The 21,804-nt window shown below is 40.0% G+C and overlaps 1 protein-coding gene across 1 annotated transcript in view; it reads right to left on the bottom strand.

The window, feature by feature from the left end:
* The window catches only part of LOC123519860, a 67,443-nt gene that overhangs the window by 17,825 nt on the left and 27,814 nt on the right, over nucleotides 1-21,804 (bottom strand). The window contains exons 3-9 of the mRNA XM_045281450.1: nucleotides 12,071-12,924; nucleotides 9,662-9,796; nucleotides 8,518-9,283; nucleotides 6,252-6,438; nucleotides 4,347-4,490; nucleotides 4,053-4,181; nucleotides 3,184-3,364 (exon numbers count right to left, since the gene is read on the bottom strand). Of these exons, the coding sequence (XP_045137385.1) occupies nucleotides 3,184-3,364; nucleotides 4,053-4,181; nucleotides 4,347-4,490; nucleotides 6,252-6,438; nucleotides 8,518-9,283; nucleotides 9,662-9,796; nucleotides 12,071-12,924 (2,396 nt within the window). The remainder of the gene's footprint in view (nucleotides 1-3,183; nucleotides 3,365-4,052; nucleotides 4,182-4,346; nucleotides 4,491-6,251; nucleotides 6,439-8,517; nucleotides 9,284-9,661; nucleotides 9,797-12,070; nucleotides 12,925-21,804) is intronic.

Below are 21,804 nucleotides of genomic sequence, written 5' to 3'. Positions count from 1 at the left end.
AATCCTGAGACACCTATAGAATAAAGATCAAGATCAAGATCAAGCCTCTCGTGAACAACACGCGCAACACTCACTCCCCAGTCAAAACATAACAGCGTCAGCAGCAGCTTGTCTTCCCTAGCTCAACTTACCACCAAAATGCCCTGCAATTGGCCTAGTGTTCGTAAGAAGACCAGGAAGTCTCTTACTCTCCAAATGAAGCTAGATATTATTCACAGACACGAGAGGCCAGAAAACTATAGCAGTGCTGGCCACCATCTTGACTCCATATTATACTGTCTCTATTTTCAAGTCAGCAGACTCTATTAAGAAGGCTGGTGAGACCGTATCTTTCTTGCAAGCTAAAAGAACCACCTGAACTCATGACTCTACAATGGATAAAATGGAAAGCCTTGTGGAAATGTGGTACATAAGTTTTGTATGCAGTACAACGATGCGCACTTTGTTTACATTCCACAGGTTGCCTGTTAGTGTCTCTCCCATTTCACTCTTCCTCCCTTCATAAAGTTAAGATCATCAACATTATAAAGTTACATACATACATACATTAGTGTGCATTATAATGACTTAAATTAAATTACCTAAATGTTTAACTTCATAATTTTTACTTTCATTAAACCTTTCACTGTACTATGATGCACTCTCACTTTGCTTACTCTCAATGGAAGTTCAAATCAGGTGTTAAACTTGTTATAATTGGTTCGCTAACAAAGTTTTGCTTAACGACGTGTTTTTTAGGAATGTAACCCCTTCATTAAACGGGGGTTGCCTGTATGTATGTATGTATGTATGTATATATATATATATATATATATATATATATATATATATATATATATATATATATATATATATATATATATATATATATATATATATATATATATATATATATATATATATACAGGTAACCCTCGTTTAACGAAGGTTCACACAACGAAATTTCGCTACAACGAAGGTTTCGTTTTACTACCATCTGCTCGTTTAACGAACACCAAACTCGCTTTAAGAAAGTTTTATCAGGGTAATTTTTTTCCAAATTTGAAAGCCCCACCGTACCATGCAAGCTGACAGGCTTTTGAATACACCAGGAGCTGCTGATACTAAGGCCTGCCTCAGGAGAAATCCTGAGACACCTGTAGAATAAAGATCAAGATCAAGCCTCTCGTGGACAACACAGGCGCTACCGATACAAAGGCTTGACTCAGAAGAAATTCTGATCACGCGCACCACTCACTCCCTAGTGAAAACATAAAAGCGTCACCAGCAGCTCATCTTCCCTAGTTCAACTTACCACCAAAACGCCCTGCAATGTGGCCTAACGTTCCTAAGAAGACCAGGAAGTGTCATACTCTCGAAGTGAAGCTGGGTATTATTCACAGACAAGAAGGAAGCCAGAAAACTAATAACATTGCTTGCCACCATCTTGACTCCATCTACTGTCTACTATTTTCAAGTCAGCAGACTCTATTAAGAAGGCTGGTGAGACTGCATCTTCCTTGAAAGCTAAAAGAACCACCTGAACTCGTGACTCTACAATGGATAAAATGGAAAGCCTTGTGGAAATGTGGTACATAAGTTTTGTATGCGGTACAATGATGCGCACTTTGTTTACATTCCACAGGTTGCCGGTTAGTGTATTTCCCGTTTCACTCTCCCTCCCTTCATAAAGTTAAGATCATCAACATTATAAAGTTACGTACATACATACATTAGTGTACATTATAATGACTTAAATTAAACTACCTAAATGTTTAACTTCATAATTTTTACTTTCAATAAACATTTTACTGTACTATGATGCACTCTCGCTTTGCTTACTCTCACTGGAAGTTCAAATCAGGGGTTAAACTTGTTATAATCGGTTCGCTTAACAAAGTTTCGCTTAACGAAGTGTTTTTTAGGAACGTAACCCCTTCATTAAGCGGGGGTTGCCTGTATATGCTTAAGTTAGGAAGGGATTTTATACTTATTCTCATGACATAAAATGTATATACAGGTAACTTTTGATTTACGCGTGTTAAATTTGCGTGTTTTTGTTAACACGCAACCGAAAAAATATTATAATTAATTAACTTTGCACGATCGGTTTGCTTATATGCGATTTGGCCAATTGCATTTTGAAGCTGAGCGCCAGACGCAATTTCAAACTGTGCGCTAGAGAGTGGACAGCGATGGCGAGTGCTTGTGAGGGTGAGGACATTGGCGTTCTGCATTTATTTTTTCATTAGTGTTTACTTTTATTTATACTGTGGGGTTATATTTGATCAGTGGATTTTTGATAAAGTGGAAAAGCTCAGAGGGAGATGATGACTGACTGTGGTGTGAGTGGTGAAGGCAGTGATGCAGTGAGTGTTGTGTTTACGTATTCTTTGTTTTGTTGTTTTGTCTTATTTTTGCTTTCTCTTACTATTTCTTGCTTTTCCCTTTACTTTAAATACACTTCTAGTATTTAGAATGGTAAATAATAAAAACATGTTAATTTAGCCAAATAAATAGAGTATTTTGTATGAATATTTTTGGACCACATCCCACATACCCCTATTATCTATTGTTTCTTATGAGAATTACAAGTTTGTTTTACACGAATTTTGATAAACGCGATGCCTCTTGGAACACATCTATCGCGTAAATCGAGAGTTACCTGTACTGCAAATTATTCAGTGAGGTGGGTAAGGCAAGTACATTGGTAGTCCCATGCCATGTTCATAAATGTATGAATTCGTTGTCTACATATATATTCAAGAAAGTTTATATAATTATTATCTATATATGTTTCCAATGCATTATATTTCAATTCTGAACATAAAATTATGCATACAAATTTTCATGACCACATAACATAATAGGGAAGATCCTCTATTGAGGAGAAAATAAAAACTTAAGTGGATAAAAAATTACTGTCATCTCACAACAATATTCCCTCAATCACTGAACAGCCAGCAGCGAAAGAGAGACAGACTGGCATTTCATATGTACAATGACACACAACAAGTTCATCCAAGGAGACACTGAAAATCCTCACATTTCTATCTCCCTGTTATGTATAATTGAATGCAAGCCAATTAATTCATCAGCATAATCAGTTAATGGTTAATTATAATCATGTACTCAATTCTAAATAATTGTACATTATCATTTATAGTAAATAAAACAAATAAACAAACAAACATTTAAACTTACTTAAATTTGTTGGCATAGTGGTCCAAAAACCCATGGAACAACTTTCCAATACTGAAGGTGTTCTTTGATGTGAATGTAGGCATCTTCTCTGTAACACTGATGTTTGTAACTGGACCATGGGCACGGAACTTCTCGGGGAAGATCTTCTGAAGACATGGCAGCACTGGAGGCTCCACACCCTCTGTTCCAACACCATAGTAAGCCAAGATTACTATTTTAAGTCCACAAACTTTTACAAAAATTACACTGAACTACTTGATCAATCCAGAATATCTTTCATGCTCCGTCTTATAATTTTTGGGTCATTCATCAGCTTTAAGCACTCCAATTGTAACAAAAAATAGAAGATTGTGTTAACATAGTTATTTTCTCAATCCTTGAAACTTAAAAGTACTTTACACGCTTATATTTCAAATCAAAATTTAAAATCAAAAGAGCACTGAAAAGATCAGCATCAGCCTTGGACTCCCAATTTCAGGAGGGAACTAGAACACTTTTTTAAGACTGCTGTTTTGAAGTCTAATCTTTCAATGCAAGCCTTACTAGTCCTGTTTAGTTCAGGAGGCTAGATTGTAGATGGTGGGGATGATAGTTGTAATGATGATAATGATGATGATGGTAATTCTCATCATTACCATCAATATTATTCATTAGGTATATATCCCTTATCAAATGGACAATATGCTCTTTCACATAGCATCAAATCATCTCATGTCTAAATTTTCCAGCCATGTAGTTTTGATGACCTTCTAAGTAGAGAAAAAATATAATTTCATATCATCATAATTAATTTCTTACAAAGCAGACTCTGAACTCAGGAGATACCATCATCACTACATTTTAATAAGTATAATCAGATGACTACTTACTCTGGAGGTAGTGAATGACCATGAGGACTAGAGAGTAGGAGGAGATGGTCATGTTCTTGGCATTGTTGATGTTGTGGTGCTGGGCCCAAAGCTTCACCACCAGAACCAGTGGCCGCACTCGCCAATCCACTGTAAAGATCAAAATAAAGATTAGTTCTCCAAGCATGATCAATACAGAAAATGTACTTTAATGATCTATTCAAATAAATCATAATCTGAATGTATATATGCTCATTTTTCCAAATCTATAGGTAACCTTTAAAGACAAGAGAACCTTCACTTTTGAACACTCACACTGAGAGTAGGAATTAAGAAGATGAGTGTTGCGGATCCCTACAGCATTGTTGCAGTTGAGATCCACATCTACCTGAGTTTGGGCATCTCTGAACTTAAGGATTGGTACCTTTGCTCGGATCAGCTCCATCTTCTCAATAAATGCTGAAATGCAGTCAACTATACAGCACACAGGTCAAAAAGAAAATGCATGACATATTATATTTGATGGTTTATAAGATGCACCTTTAAAGAAATAAAAAAAAAGGTCTCTGAAAATAAGCCTGCATCTTATAAGGCTAAGGTTGAGCTTTGAGAAAGAGGCTAATGGAAATCTACAGCAACAGTGGCCGTTGAATAAAAACCCCAAACATCTTTGTACATGTAAATAAAGCAATAATCACTTTTACACCACAAACCAACTCTTTTTTGCAAGGTAACACTGTATAACAGGTCATATTTGTCGATAATTCATATAAAATATCACCATTTAAGAAATTACCTAAATGACAACACTTGCACTGCAAGTACTGTATCAAAACACTCACAGATGGCTAGCTACACACCAAATCTGGTGACCCATGCAAGATTCATCATGTTCTTTAGTATGATCCCATTATTTCTTGAGGCAAATCTATTTCCACACATCTCATGCTTAGAAAATGTATTAAGATATTCTAACAAAAATTATGTGTGGAACGATGATAAAAAAAATATGACGTACAAACTTAATTATTCTTCTGGGTTCTGAAAATGTCACTATTGACACCATATTTGTTTATATCTCACAGCAAGATTGGTCTAAGGACCAGTATTGGTAGGTTTTGGCAAATATTAAGGTTTTTTAATGCAAAATAATGGGACCTAATAAGAATCTGAATACATATAAGAGGTGAAGTGAAATCATACATTTAATTTTCAGAGCTTAAACCCACTCTATATATTTGATGGCTCATAAGACGCACCTTAAAAAAAAAGTCAGAAAATGAGCCTGCATCCCATGAGGTCAAGGTTCAGCATTGATGCAATGGTTGCTGGTAAATCTATGGCAATAGAGGCTCTAAAATCAAACCCCCAGACATCTTCACACATGTAAACAGTGATGATTGTACTACACCACAAAACAACTCTTTCTTTCAAGGTTAACAATATATAATAGGTCATACTTTCGAGATATTCACATAGAATGACACCAGTCAAGAAGAAATTACCTAATGACCATACACTACATGAACCAAAACAAAACTTGCAATCAGTGATCTTGATCTTGACATGGGCAAGCTTCACTAAGTTCTTTACAGTGTGATGCCATTACTTCTTGAGGTAAGACACACTTTCATACAATTAAAATTGCAACTATCTTTTAACATTCTTATCTTGCATTCATATATAAAAAAAAATATGATAAAAGAAGACAAAATTATGATTAGCCCTGTACTCATATGCCAAAGCCATATGCCAGGTACATGTTTACATCTCACAACAGGATTGCTATGTAGGCTACTAGCAAATATTAAAGTTTTCAAAGGGAAAATATTGGGATCTAATAATGATCTAAAAGTGTGTGAGTCTTCAAATGTCAGGTAAAATCCTTCACTTCATATTCAGAACTTAAATCCGTTCATTTATGTTTTTTTTTTTTTTTTTTTTTTTTTTGTCTGTCAAAATTGGGTGTCTTCTGAGGCCATGTATCTTAAGAGCCATCAATTACATTACCTACTTTTCTTTAATGCCTATCCAAACTGAGGGGCATTTTATAAGTCCATGCATTGCATAAGCCATTAAATACAGTTCAATATTTTATGTACACCTACTGAGAATTACATTCATATATATCTCAGAATTAAAAGGACCAATTTTCCTTTTTTTTCCCAAAGATTATAAGAGAATATCAGTCATAAAACATAAAAAAACTGGAAAACTCACGACAGTTATAAAGTTCACGGTGTAGAATACGGAGGATGGTAGTTGCCTCTGAGCGCTGATCCAGGTCTCGGCATGACACCATCAGGCACATGTCCACATCACTCCAGTCAGCCCCAAACCCACTCAGAGAAGAACCCACAACATAAAGTCGGCAGTGTGGAATTACAGCCTGGACCCAATGCACATTCTTAAAGAAGAAAGAATAAAAATAAAATGAAGGAAAGAGAATATCAAATCAAAGTTCAGTTGATTATATTCATGATTTTCAAGGGATGCTCAAGGGTTTTAACTCTTCTAAAAAAAAGCTGTAATACTCCTTGCCCAGATTATTACTCTGTCCTGTCCCATAGAACAATGTGAGAGCTAGTGTTATATCACTGTTTCTTGTATGTCAGATCAAAGCTGCTGATATGCAAGTTTAACCAAGTAATTATGTATACTTTTAATACAAAACATGTAAATACTCTGGACCTTTCATATTTTCTAATGTTCTTTCTCTCCTAAGAAGTGAAGATGATCACTTTTACACACATAATTGTAAGCAGTGATGGGCAACAATGTTAGCAGGCACTAAATGACTCCCTATGAAATTTCACAGCTTCTCATCCACTAGTCAGGAATAGCACAAATTTATAGTTACAGTGGTACCTAGCCATAATGGACTTTGCAGTAAAGGATTTAATTAAATAACATACCAGTCAGATACTGGCCAAATCTTTTGGACCATAAAGGTAAAAAGAGGAGAAATGGCATATTCATTCAAGGAATCCATGGTTCTGTGTGGCTGCGGAATATATGACACAATAAACAAGCCAAAATAGAAAAATGAAGAAATGAGTAAAGAAGAGATATGAGAAGAAATTATGCTCATGTTCTGCCGTTGCAGCAAGTGATGCAGCAGCAGAAAGTAAGCGATGTCAGCAACACAGCTGCTTCTCCAACTGTGCATTCTCCCCTCTCTCAAGTACTTCTTCCAAGAAGTACTTGTTCATGGTGTAAATTACTGCCTTAGATTGACTGTGGATGTGGCCATATGGCAAGCTTGCAGCAGAACACTCCATAGCAAGACTGTGTGTGAGGGCAGGTCAGAACTGACTGGTTAATCTAGTTAGGGGGAGTTATTGGCTAGGTCACATTCCCCTGCTCACAGGCCACCTTTAGGATGGTGGGAGACTTTTCTACAGAAAACAGGTCTTGATTTTTATCTCAATGGTGATGATGAACACATCAATTTATATAGAAACAGAGAGACAGAAAGGAAAGAGACAGAAGGTTAGAAGCTGAAACAGAGTTAGAGAAAGAAGACAAGCCTGTGATATACAGAGAAGTGGTAATAGTGTGAGAATCCTAGTGAAGCCAGCCCAGGGCCACACTCACATGGCCAGTTTGCATTTGTCCATGCATCAAGTTTGTTCTTGCATGTGTTATATAAACTGATATAATTTTTTTCAGTTATTTTTGTGCTTAAAAGATTTTCATTACTGTACAATAATAAGGTGGTTTAAATGTTAATAATGTCTTTTTATGCTATTAAAAGTAAAAAAATAAATAAATAAATAAATAAATAAAAAAAACTGAAAAAGGGGAAAAAGGGGGCTGATTATGGGTCTCACGGATAAATCTCTCTCTCTTTCTGTAACAGACAATCTGAAGTAACAGAAACCCCCTCATCCTTAGTGTTTGTTATGGTGCAGTACCACTGCACATGTCACTACACAGTGTGTATCATTTGGCAAGGTACAATATTAACATTACATCATGGTGTATAACTCTCAACACTGGAGAACATTTAAACAAAGTAAAATGTTGTCATAGTTTTTAAGTGAAGTAACTTAAAGCATATTTGGATACAATATTGTGATGCAAAATTCCATATAAATTATAACACTGATCAACTGACTGATTGATTTAATAGTCATGTGGTACCACAAATGTAATGTTAAAACACAAAACAGTAATGATGCTAAACATTAAACTATTTGTGCTGAAGAAAAGGCCGTTTTTAGATTCTACAATAATGACATGCTTAGCTGATCACTGACTGGTAATACAGAGAAGTGGTTACACATGCATGGTGGTGTTGACGAAGGGAATATTCCTCCCATATTATGCACAAATTTTTTTTTCACCCACTTTCAGTTTCTTTCCATATTAACAAATATTTGTTATCACTTAAAAATATCTTATAACTTTGATTTCAATATTACAAGTCAACTAAGGTGATTTAAATGAAAACTTTTATGTATTTCAAGTAAATATTACTTACCCGTATAGCCCTCAGGACTTTCTCCTTTAACTTCATCTTCTGACTGAAAGTCTTATTGGTTTGTTGATGCTGCTTAAAGAAGTCCCAAATCTGTTTCGAAAGGCCATCCCATTCACAGCCAGTCAGTAGCTGGCTGGGCGCATCCACAACCTCACATTTCCACCGCTGATCTCCCTTCACCTCACAGCTAAAGGTTCCAGCACGGTCCACAAAAGGTGCACTCCTGTCCCATACTGGCTCATTTCTTTGTGTGTATCCATGGTTTTGGTGGTCATTGTGGTACCTGTTGTGGTAACCCCGGCCTTGGTTGTACCTCCCATAATGTGGTGGCTCCCCTCCCATAATATGATAATTATAATCACGGCTGTAATGATTGTAGTGTCCATAATTATTGTAGTTTCTGTCATATCTCCGATTCTGGTATGTGGGACAGTCCCTCATCACAAAGTTGTTCGGGTAGTGATGACTATAGTATTGGTTGCCCCCAAAGCCCCCACCACTGGCCTGATTGTGAGGATGATATTGATGATATTGGTTGTTGTGTATGGGTCTGACTGGGTGATTAGGATGATTAAGATGATTGTACTGCTGGTGGTGGTTCTTGGGAAACTCCTGATGATCAGCAATACTGCTGTTACTGCTACTGCTGCCATGGTTGTTGAAGTTGCCATTACTATTGTGTCTGCGTTTTTGGCGAGGATGCCGGTATGAACCTTGAGAAGCACTACTGTAGGAGCTGGTAGAGTGGCTCTGTTGCTCCAATGTACTGTTTTGGGAGGAAAAAAAGGAAATATGAATAGGAGAGGCTGTCAAGGAAATCATAATGGTGATGTAAATACTGGTACGCATTATTAAATGCTACTGATCTTTACCAGCATATCCTATAGTCTGTGACATGGACCATGACAAACTTACTGTATTCATGTGAACATGGTGATATCAGGTGAGCATCTCATATCTTGTTCAATGGCTATTCATTGACTGTAATACTCACATTCAGAAATGTTTTAAATATCTGTTAAAATGAAATTATTCATTACGTACTTGATTTAGAATGCTTACCATATTCCAAATTTAGTAATGAATTACTTTATACATTTTGTTCTGTGTCATTAGTATGAACCATCAGCAAAGAGACACTTACCCAGTGCCATGCTTAGCATTTGCTGTGTCTGATGGACTATCAGCAGGCAGACTCAAATTTCCTGGAGGGGTGGAGCAGCGAGATGAGTAGCCCGTGTCACATCCTCCACTACTGGTGGCCTCCACAATGTCCACGCTGAGGGAAAAAAACAGTAACTTACTATTAGACACAGTTGCTCATTTGTAATGAGTAAACACAATCTTTCTTCTCAAGAGTCATCAACCATTCTCTTAGGTTTGAAGATACAAATATTTTCTTGAATACAAAATGGAGTGCAAATAACTAGTAAATATTACACATCAAATCTACATGATCATCATAAAACAGCAGATTTTAAAGAATATAGCTATCCAACCAGCTAAATCCACCAGAAATTAGTATCAAGCTATAATACAGGTCATTATGAAAGCTAATTGGAAGAAAAGCTAAAAAATATATACAGGGGTCCTCCCTTAATGCATGGGAAAGGGAGCAATTAAATGTGTGCATATATCGAAAATGCACTATCCGAATAACAGAACCATATGTTAAAAATAAGATTGGGACCAGGACCCACCACGAATGACCCGAGACCACCCCCATAGGGGCCCCCATATCGATCATTCCTGCACTGTGTTCTTTATGGCATCTTTACATTACATGAGGGAGGCGGTGGCATAGTGGATAAGCTGGTGAGCGTGGGATCGGGCAGACGTCCACGCGTAGGTTCGAATCCCACCACGTACAGCCTTAAAACACTTTGCCATTTGTCGAGTGGTTTAAAGTTACCTACATGTCACCATGATACCCAGGTTCTAGGTGATTACACTCAAGATGAACTTGGGCGGTGATATGGGCCCTAATATGGGTACCACTATAAATAAAATTGCCTGCGCCACTAATGGGCGGAAGCTGAACAGCACTTCCCATACACTCTTCAAGTGTGCCTACAGGCGTTATAGGCCTTATCGTATAAAAAAAAAAAAAAAAAAAAAAAAAAAAACATGCACTGTGGACTCATTAATAGAATAAAATCTGCCTACTTAATGGAGCTTCTCACCTGCCTCAACCTTGGCTATGACATCTAATTTCTCTTGAAGTGAAAATATTTTATGTTTCTTGAAGAGTTATACCTGTAACACCCTTATCTTTTGTATTTTTCTAAGGTGCCATATTCACAAACTTAGAAAGATCACAAATATTATGTATTACCAACCTACAAAGGTCAAAAATATCATAATGCTTAGCAAATGTGAAACATAAAACTAACACACAAGCTGGAAGTTGGAACAACATGGCTGGATCAAAACATAAACACATCGTCAAACTGTCTTGTTGGTTCTTTGTTATGTAATGTTAAATTTATATATTTTGACATTTAATTATTCATTTTTGTTGTTAAAATATAATTTCTAAATTCATTTGATTTTTTTTTTTTTTTTTTTTGCATGAAAAAAATCATTCTATAGCAAATATATTTTGTTCTTAAATTAATAAAGTCGGAAATTTTGCACATTGTACAAGTGATGGAAACAAAGTGAGGGTGTGCACTAAAGAGGACCTCTGTACAAATAAAATAAATGAGTAAATAAAGTGGCGACTAACAGACATATTGGTCTTGAAACTTGAGTTAAATTTCAAAGAAATTATCATAATCAAACTTGTGTACTGGAGACAATATCACATACATGAACATGGAAATGCAACAACCACAGAATAAAGCAGTACATTTCCCTTTAAAAGAAAGTAAACCATTAAACCCTTTATCTATTTTTACATAAGATTTACCTATTTTCATATGTAATAACTAGCAAATATATCTCAGAAACCATATGAAATGAGAAAGTCACAAATGATCAAGTGAATATTATCCTTCCAGACAAATACCAACATAACAAATATTGCATGATGTAAAGCACAATAGACAACTGACTTTAAGTAACTTTAAGGAAAAATAGATAAGTAAAAACAAGTCACATTAACTTCATTGTTAATGCTACTTGATAATGTTGTTGAAAAAAAAAAATGCATTTGGATTAATCTTGACAATAATCCTAAAAACAGTATTGAACAATATAGCAGTCATTCTTACTAATATTTGATGACTGTGAGAAAACAAAAATTCAAGTCCTTCACACAATGGCCATGGCATAGCCCTAGAAGATGTCAACAAATACTGGTCTATTAATGAAAGTTCTATAAAAATTATCCCATGAGGAAGCAAAGTTGCATTTTCTTACTTTTCTACTCTCCCTACCCTTTACCTACACTGCCTAAGTTATGTTATGTATAAATTAATTGTCATCTGTGTTTCAACATCAACAACTTCTTTGGAGGTGACAATATAAAATGAAATGCAGTTTGTATATGACTCATCTAACCTCCAAACTGTATACAATGATGCAATAATGGCCTGATCCACAGCCTTACCTCTTCTTCTCTTCTTGTTGGGTGCTCTTCCAGAGGGCATTTTGCAGTAGTTTCTCCACCTCCTTAGCATCAACTGCTTTGCTGGGATTTGATTGCTTAGGTCTTGGGTGTCTAACATCCTCCCCTGTAACCAATGGCACACGGAGCTCGACCTCATACTTTAAGATGGGTTGGGTGAGCTGCTCACCCTCACTGATATCAGTACCACTGTCTAGCTCTGGCGGCCTATTTGTGCCTGTACACTTGTTCTTGAGATTGTTACTGGTACTATTGTTGTGGCTGATGTTAAGGTGGATATTAGAACCAACTTTGCTTGAGTTCTTGCCTTTAGTGATGTAACTGCTGCTGTTGCTATTATTGTTATTGTTGTTCTTGTCTCCTCCAATAACAGTAATAGTTGGCTTCCCAGTAGGAGATGACACCATTCTGGTTGGGGCTCCAAGCAAAAAGTGAGCCTTGTTCCCGTGACCTGGAGGTGGGCAACTTAGGTCAGGGAGAACAATTTCTTCACTACTGGAATCCCTCAACTCTTGATGGATGCCCTCAATTCTACCAGAACCCACTATCCCACAGAAAACACCACCTCCACTTCCACTGCCTGCACTATATGCACCAGAATTTGTACTATTGTGGGCGACTGGGTTTTCAGAGGAGATCAATGTTGCAGCACGTTGAGCTCCCACACAGTTTTGCCACTCAAAATCTGGAGGGTGGTGCAGGAGAGCAGGGTGAAGTTGGGTGGTGGGATGTGTGGTGCAGAGCAGACCTGAAGCAGTAGGAAGGTCGTGGGTGAGGAAGTGCTGGATGGTATCAGGAAGCTGCTGTCTGTCAGAAACACCACACTTGGCTGCCACCTGAAAGGAACAGACTGTAATTTCATAACTGCTGCAGCCATTAACTGCCACTTATGCTGCCACACACACCCATCTATCAAGTCTTATCTTGCTACTGTTACCAAAACTGTACCTCTGTGTTTGCATCTTTGGTCAAACTTTTTCTACTTTGTCTATACAGATCTACCTTTCCTTATGGCTAAGTTAGCTTACACTCTACCTGTTCCTGAGAAGGGTGTCTGGTCTAAACCTCCAAACTACCATCCTATTCCTTTAATTTCCTGCCGCTTTGAAGTTTTTAATATATCATTAACTGAGAGATTATTAAATGTTTATCACATATATCTGATCATTAGTATGGGTTCCATCTATGTACATAGGCTGCTCAAAACAGAAAACCTAACTTCTGATCTCTCTAGAATTTCTGAGTGGGCAGAGCAAACTTAGCATTGTTCAGTGGCTCCAAAAAACTCAATTTCTCAATCTATCAACTCAACACAACCTTCTAGATAATTATCCCTCTCTTCCTCAATGACACCCACATGTCCACACTCTTCTACATTGAACATCCTCATTCTGCCCTTTACTTATAATCTAAACTAGAAACTTCACAGTTCATCTATCTAGGTAAAACAGCTTCTATGAAGTTAGTTAGGTGTTGCCAGTTTTTCTCACTCCCTCTGCTATTAACTATGTGCAGGAGCATTATGCATCCATGTATGGAGTATACTTCACATGCATGGGACATTCCACTCAAAATACTTAGACAGGGTGAACTAAAAAGCCTTTCACCTTGTCAACTCCTCTCTTCTAACTGACAATCTTCAGGCTCTCTCCTATCACCACAATGTTGCATCACTTGCTATCCACTAATGTCATTTCTAAACTGATTGCTCTTCTTATCTTGCTAACTACATGTCTTCTGTCTTCCTCAAGACTCTTCTTTCTCTCACCCTTATTCCACCTCCCAAATGACAGAGTTAATCAGTATTCTTAATCATTTATTCCCTATTCTGGTAAACTCTGGGACTTCCTGCCTGTTTAAAAAAACTTATCCTCAAATTTTTGACAATTGTTTCTGACTCTGATTGAAGATTGGCACCTCAGTTATTCTCCATTTCTTCTAATTTTGTTGTCTCCTACTTATAAGTCTTTCCTTCATAGAAATCAATATGGAAATGGCTCAAGGGATAATCTTCAAAGGTGAAAGGTCACATTTTGAGTAATGGGTAGTTATAAATTTTGAATACTTTTCAAGATTATTTTTTCATTTTATAAGGTCAGTTTCTACATGTGATTTGATGTTTTCTATCTTCTTTTCATATCAAAACAAGTACATACATACAGTTTTGCTGATCACAAAGATGCTGGACTCCTTGCAAGTCAAAAGTACTATAATTTTTGCACCTAAAGCTCCCGTGGAGCATTTGTCTCTTTCAAGAGTGTTGAGCTTCCTAGGCTTCTCTATGTTTTCAAGTTTTCTTTACAGTGGAACCATGCGTGCTTTGGGATCCGAGGGGTCTCCAAGCGCACGGGTTCGAATCCTGTCCACGGTCTGACTGCAGGTTGGGCTTCCTCACTCAGGGCAACGGTTTCCTAGCGGGTGGGCTTTGAGATAGGAGGTACCCTAAAAAAAAGTATCCCCCTTAGCCCATAAATTCCCGTGAAAAGCCCACATGGTATAAATAAAAAAAAATAATAAATAAAAAAAAAAAAAGTTTATCTTAATTGTAAAAAAATTCAATTCTTAATAACTGATGATAATAATTCCATTTTTTGCCATCAGATTCCTCAGTTCCTTTTAATATTGTTGATTGCATATCACATCTTCACACATAATATGCCTAAGAAATTGAAAAAATAAGCATGACTGATCTTCAAAATACTGAAAAGTATTGCTCAGGGGTGTGGAGTCGGAGTCGGAGTCGGAGTCAGAGTCAGAGTCAGAGTCAGAGTCAGAGTCAGAGTCAGAGTCGGAGTCGGAGTCGGTAAAAATGAGCGACTCTGACTCCTTTACGTGATAAATTTTCGAGTAAAGATTCCACTTCATGGAGATTCCTACAAATTGGGAGAAATTGACTTTGTGGAGGATGTGTCCAATCAGCACTACATACAAAGAAAATTTTTATTAATTCATGATCATTATATAATCGTCAAGTACACTTTTACGGATTGACTCGAAAATATGTAAGAATTGATTCTCTTAACTTTCGTCTTTTTTGGGTGTGGCAACTAGCAGGCTTTTTGCTTAATCTTTTCCCTTGGCCACCATCCCTCATGTAAAAAAAATAGACTTTACCTTACTGTAAAAAAAAAAAAAAAAAAAAAAAAAAAAAAAGTCAGAGTCGGAGTCGCAACCTTCAAATTTCCTGGAGTCGGAGTCGGAGTCGGAGTCGGAGTCGCAACATTTAAATTTACTGGAGTCGGAGTCGGAGTCAGAGTCGGACTTTTGAAAATCCAACTCCACACCCCTGGTATTGCTGGTTGGTAGATGTAGGTTATAAGGCTGTCACAATTTTGTAAGATGTCATGACTAACTCATTCTATATATCTCCACTTGTTATCTAAACTTTTCCTTTTGTCTCTGATATCAGAGAGTTGCCTCCATCTTCCTCATAACTTAGTTTAAGTATTTTGTTATGCCTTTGACATGTCCAGATACATCTAAAAGTGGAGGGTTGTGAACAAAATGCAAAACACCTACTCTCTTTTTCATTGAGTCTACTGGCTCAGTGAGGCCATTATTGTGTTGCTTCTCCCAAATAGAGAGATCTTAAGTTTTCAAGTAAAGCTCTGTAATCAAATAATAATTAATCAAAAAGTATACCATTTTTTTATGAGAAACTTCATGAATGCTGTCATGCAAGAAAAATTGACATACTAAGAGTTCCACTTCAGGCTATAATTCTGCAGATATTATGAATATAAACATAACAGTCAACACTATGTTGCCAGAGAGTGTAGCTTTGCTAACATTATTTTTTTCTCAAAATTATACTTTCAACCTACACTAATCACTTCAAACAACTGTTCATATCCATCTCATTTGTGTTATTCCAATAAATTCTTTAAATGGGGACCTCCATAAATAGTACAAATTATTACCAAGTAGCTTTGAATTGTTACTATCATACACCAATAATACATCTGACATCAGAGATTAACAAATATACTGCCTTATTTGGAACAATGCTCAGCTGGAGGAAAGCTTGTTACCTTACCATAACTAGAAAAATACATTTGTACAAATAGGCACTAGCAACAAAAGTTAAATACTCTTCAGAGTTAAGATATAGATATCACGAAACCAAACACCAAGTGGTAATGGTACTAGTAATGATAAAGCACTGGTAACAGTATTAGGATTCAGTATTACATATTGTCATCATTATCAACATTAGTAATAGTTTTTGCATTACATATTATTATTTTTTTTTTTCCTTTTATGTGTAGGAATCTGAACAAAGACACATAAAATAGAGGGAAAAAGCTCATTCAATTGTTGTAACTAAAAAAGTTTGTCTTGTTCTAATGTTAGGAACTGGATTTTCTGAGTGGGTTTCTAATCTTGCACTCTGCACTGCTTTCTTTCATGCTTCCTTCTATTACTTTGACAGATTATTTTTGTTATGCCTTTGATGTACTAAGTGATATCTTCCATGGCAGTTTTCTCTATTATCTAATTAGCATTCAATGAGTCACTCCAGGTTTTGTGAGTCTCTGTAGCTTTTAAAAGTACATCATCAGGTTATTCTTCACTCTTCTAAATCTTGATAATTGTGTCCAGAGCAAGCTAAATTAATTAATTATGAATAAGATTCTTTAGGATAAAATAATGAACTTCATAATTAGCTCCTCATATATATTCCATTTCACTTCATAAAATTAGATTCAACAATAATTTCTTCAAAATTTCTATTTTCTGCAGAAAACTATATTTCTTAATGCTACTCAAGCATCATCTTTTTCTTAGTACAGTGGTACCTCGACACAAAATTTTTATTCATTCCGTGATGATCATTGTATATAAAAAAAATTGTATATCATATAAATTGTTTCCCATAGAAATTAATGGAAATAGAATTAATTTGTTCTTGTGATATGAATTTACCCTCTGCCCCCCAAAAAATTAACATGCTTTAAATATCAACCAAATACAGGCAACCCCCGCTTAACGAAGGGGTTACATTCCTAAAAAACACTTCGTTAAGCAAAACTTCGTTTAGCAAACCAATTATAACAAGTTTAATCTTTGATTTGAACTTCCATTGAGAGTAAGCAAAGCGAGAGTGCATCATAGTACAGTAAAAGGTTTAATGAAAGTAAAAATTATGAAGTTAAACATTTATGTAGTTTAATTTGTCATTATAATGTACACTAATGTATGTATGTACGTAACTTTATAATGTTGATGATCTTAACTTTATGAAGGGAGGGAGAGAGAAACGGGAAATACACTAACTGGCAACCTGTGGAATGTAAACAAAGTGCGCATCATGGTACCGGATACAAAACTTATGTGCCACATTTCCACAAGGCTTTCCATTTTATCCATTGTAGAGTCACGAGTTCAGGTGGTTCTTTTAGCTTTCAAGGAAGATGCGGTGTCACCAGCCTTCTTAATAGAGTCTGCTGACTTGAAAATAGTAGACAGTAGATGGAGTCAAGATGGTGGCCAGCAATGTTATTAGTTTTCTGGCCTCTCTTGTCTGTGAATAATACCCAGCTTCACTTCGAGAGTAAGACACTTCCTGGTCTTCTTAGGAACGTTAGGCCACATTGCAGGGCGTTTTGGTGGTAAGTTGAACTAGGGAAGATGAGCTGCTGGTGACGCTGTTATGTTTTGACTGGGGAGTGAGTGGTGTGCGTGATCTTGATCTTGATCTTGATGCTACAGGTAAGGCAGAATTTCTTCTGAGTCAGGCCTTTGTATTGGCAGCGCCTGTGTTGTCCACGAGAGGCTTGATCTTGATCTTTATTCTATAGGTGTCTCAGGATTTCTCCTGAGGTAGGCCTTAGTACCAGCAGCTCCTGGTGTATTCAAAAGCCTGTCAGCTTGCATGATACGGTGGGGATTTCAAATTTGGAAAAAATTTACCTGGATAAAACTTCATTAAAGCGAGTTTGGTGTTCGTTAAACGAGCAGATGGTAGTAAAACGAAACCTTCGTTGTAGCGAAATTTCGTTGAGTGAACCTTCGTTAAACGGGGGTTGCCTGTATAGATTTAATAAAAGATAAATACAATGTTTATTGTATGCATGATATAGATTAACTATATTGCCCAAAATAACAACTTAACCCGCAAAATTCGGGACACATCGATAGACGTTCATCATGCAAGACTCGGGGCACGTCGATAGACGTTTAAGCTTTTTATGGCAATATTTTGGCTATTTTCTTCCTATTTTCTTTGCTTGTGAGCTGGCAACACTCATCAGAGTGGATGGTAGGAGCAACAGTGATTTCACAGTGTCTGATTCCGCCACCTCTCCCATGCGCCTTACTTCTATACCTCAGGTCTCTTGCCATGTTACAGGGAGACAACTTTTGAATGAGTGGTATCAGAATAGAAGAGAGAGAGAGAGAGAGAGAGAGAGAGAGAGAGAGAGAGAGAGAGAGAGAGAGAGAGAGAGAGAGAGAGAGAGAGAGAGAGAGAGAGAGAGAGAGAGAGAGAGAGAGAGAGAGAGGTCACGCGCGAGGTCGCTCCGTCACAAAGGTAATTTTTCAGAGGCTAGTGGTGAGCTAGTGCAGTGTAACGGTGTCCTATCTGTGAACAAGTGCCTCGTAACGCTACATAGAAAAAGAGAAAGTGCAAAGTGATCTCCTTGTAGAAATACAGCAAGGAATAATCGTATGTAGCCTCACCGACCTACTGTGACCTCAGCCTGACCCACCCGCATCTGGCTGCCGCGTTCCGCACCCCCAAGGGTTGCCAAGCCTCTCTCCTCCATCCTCTCGCTCCACGCATCCATTTTATTGCATCTCTATCCACGGCGGGATTGTGTCATCACCCAGCAGGACCGACGGGAGCAGTGAGCAGTCAGTGTGTGATGTGCATAGTGTTCTCATAGTGCTCTCGTTATTCACTAAGTGATCACCTCATCTGCCTGTCCTGATCGCCTCAGCTGCTTGTCCTACGCTCGGATACCACAAATCCCCTGGGAACACCACCCCTGTCTCAGCCGCCACCCCTCCCCTCCCCACCTCGTGACCGCAGACATGGCAACACACCAAAAAATCTCGAGGATAAGTCACCCTGGTTATTGTCCCCGACGCTGGTGCGCTGTCTGTGGCAGGGCAGCCACCAAAAATGCCGCCTTCGTCTTCTGTGAGGGCGAGATAGACTGCCCTAATGTGTGTCACGCCATGTGCCTTGGTGATCGGGAGACATACACATGCTCCGAGACCCAACAGCTGCGCATAGAGGCCAATATAGAAGCTGAAGTGACGTATGTCGCCACCAACCCCCCTGCCCCCAGCAACGAGGATGGTGACACAGCGACAGCCGCGGCCCTCCCCATCCCTCCCTGATGCTGACGATGACTCACACCACACCGAGGACGGTGACACCGAGCATCAGGAGTACATGGAGATGCAGAAGGAGGAGCTTGTGGCTCACGCACTAAGCCTCAAGCAGGAAGTCTCGAGGCAAAACACTGTCGTCCAGTCACTCACTCTACAGAGGGACTGGATAATAGACCGGAAACCTCAGCTTCTAGAAGTCCTTCAGCTAATTGAGGCCCTAAGCGACGCGAAAGACGCAGACGGGAAGAGGTCTACCCGCACAATGGGCACCACAGCTATCGCCTCGTCCATCGACAACGCTTGGGAGGAAATGCACCTTCTCACCCACCGCAAGGCAGTGGTGGGAGTCTGGCCTGCCGAGACCCCTCGCTAACACTCACCGCCCGCGAGATTCTCCGCCCACCAACACAGCTGCTTCCTGCACTGATTCCTCACCAGTCTCACCCCATGCATCCCCCCTTCCGACCACCGGTAATCCCTCCCACACCACTGCCGCAGCCGCCGCCACCGCCGCCACTGCCTCCGCCACCACCACCACCACCACCACAGCCTCCTCCGGCACCTCCACTAACTCGCCAACCACTGAGTCTGACACATCAGGAACGAGGGGAGGCCCAAGGAACAACAAAGCCAAGCGAAAGAAAAAGGCAAGGAAGGGGTCGTCTACTCAGCAGTCACCTCACCCCGCACTCTCGACCGCTCGGCCCCGCCACCCGTCCCCCACCCCTCTAATGGCTCTGCCTCGCCACTCCCCGACAGGACAGCATAGTCGCCCCACCTGCGAGTACTGCCTACGCCCTGGACACTGGACGGAGATCTGCTTCACTCGTGCAGCCGACGCCAGGCAGGAAGCCATCCTTAGAAGGGTAATAGCGGAGAGCAGGATGGAAGGGCAGCCCCGCCACCACAGCGCCCAGCCCCCCCACGCTCCCTTTCGTGACTCCAGCCCTCAACAGTACTACCGGGATGAGCAGCCACGACACCACCGGGACTGGACCTCACCCTCGTGGGGCAGCAGTTATCTCGCAGTAGTCCTCCTCAACCACCCAGGGCTCCACCCGCGCGTCAGCACCACAGTCATGCCCCCCAGCTCACTGTGGTGTCTGCCAATGTCAGAGGCCTGCGCACCAACATCGCAGACCTCTCACATAATTTTGTCTTGCGGTATAAAGCAGACATCGTGGCAGTGACAGAGACGTGGCTATGTAGCGCGGTGGAGCCAACATTCGGCAGAATCCCCGGCTACACGGACTGGGTGAGGAACGACCGCGATGGCAGAACGGGTGGGGGCGTGGCCGCCTGCTTCAGGAATGGCCTCCAGACCCAGGAGCTGTCAGTCAACCTCCCTCACCTCATGGAAGCGCTGTTCCTCCGCATAGTCCTGCGAGATAACAGTGGTCTGCTTCTCTGCGTCCTGTATCGCCCCCCAACACAAGGACGCTTCGCGCTGGACTTCCTGGCGGATGAGCTGGACGACTTGCTTCGGCGCCACCAATGCAAGTCCGTCCTTATCCTGGGAGACCTCAACTTCCACCTAGAGAAGCAGGCCTTCGACAATCTTGTAGCGGTGCAAGGACTCGTCAACCACGTGACGTTTCCAACTCATGAAGGAGGAGGGCTGCTCGATCCTGTGTTGTCTGATCTCCCTGAAGCCAACATTACCTGTCAACAGCTGGACAAAGTGGGCAGCTCTGATCACCACGCAGTGCTGACCCACGTACAACTCACCGCTGCGAGAGAAGAGGCTGTGCCGCGCAACATATGGCTTTGGGAGGAGGCTGACTGGCCATCCCTGCGGCAGGCTCTCAGTACCACGGATTGGGAGGCGCTGCTCGTCGAGGACGTGGAGAAGAAGGTCTCCGTCCTCACCTCGAAGCTACTTGACCTCCAGACCCAGTTTGTTCCCCATCGCACGTACCTCGCCAAAGCCACAGACCCTAAATGGTTCGGCTACCGCTGCCGGGTTGCTGCCGAGGCCAAATATGCGGCATGGCGAAGGTACAAGCGACGCCCTCACACCACAACCTCGCCCTCCACCGAGCTGCGTGCAGGAGGATGACAGCCACATCCAAGTGGGCGCGGCAGCACTGGGAGGAAGTGATGAGGAGCAAACTCACTGGTCCTGGAGTGGGGAGCAAGGCGTGGTGGGCGCTCGTCAAGGAGCGGCAGGGCGTGCTGAGACAGGACAGCGTGCCCCCCCTCACCAGGCCAGACGGGTCCACGGCTACTAGCAGCGATGACAAGGCTGCTCTCCTGGCCGAACTATTTGCACAAAAAATGCAAGTAGACGACCCTCACCGCCCTCCACCTGAGCTGCCCCGAGAGACTGACCACACCATCACGTCGGTCTCCGTCACCGCGGCACAGGTGAAGAG

This window comes from Portunus trituberculatus, chromosome 46 (assembly GCF_017591435.1).
Source record: "Portunus trituberculatus isolate SZX2019 chromosome 46, ASM1759143v1, whole genome shotgun sequence".
Classification (NCBI taxonomy): domain Eukaryota; kingdom Metazoa; phylum Arthropoda; class Malacostraca; order Decapoda; family Portunidae; genus Portunus; species Portunus trituberculatus.
The sequence above is the reverse complement of the archived record's forward strand: the minus strand, read 5'-3'. Positions and strand labels throughout refer to the sequence as shown.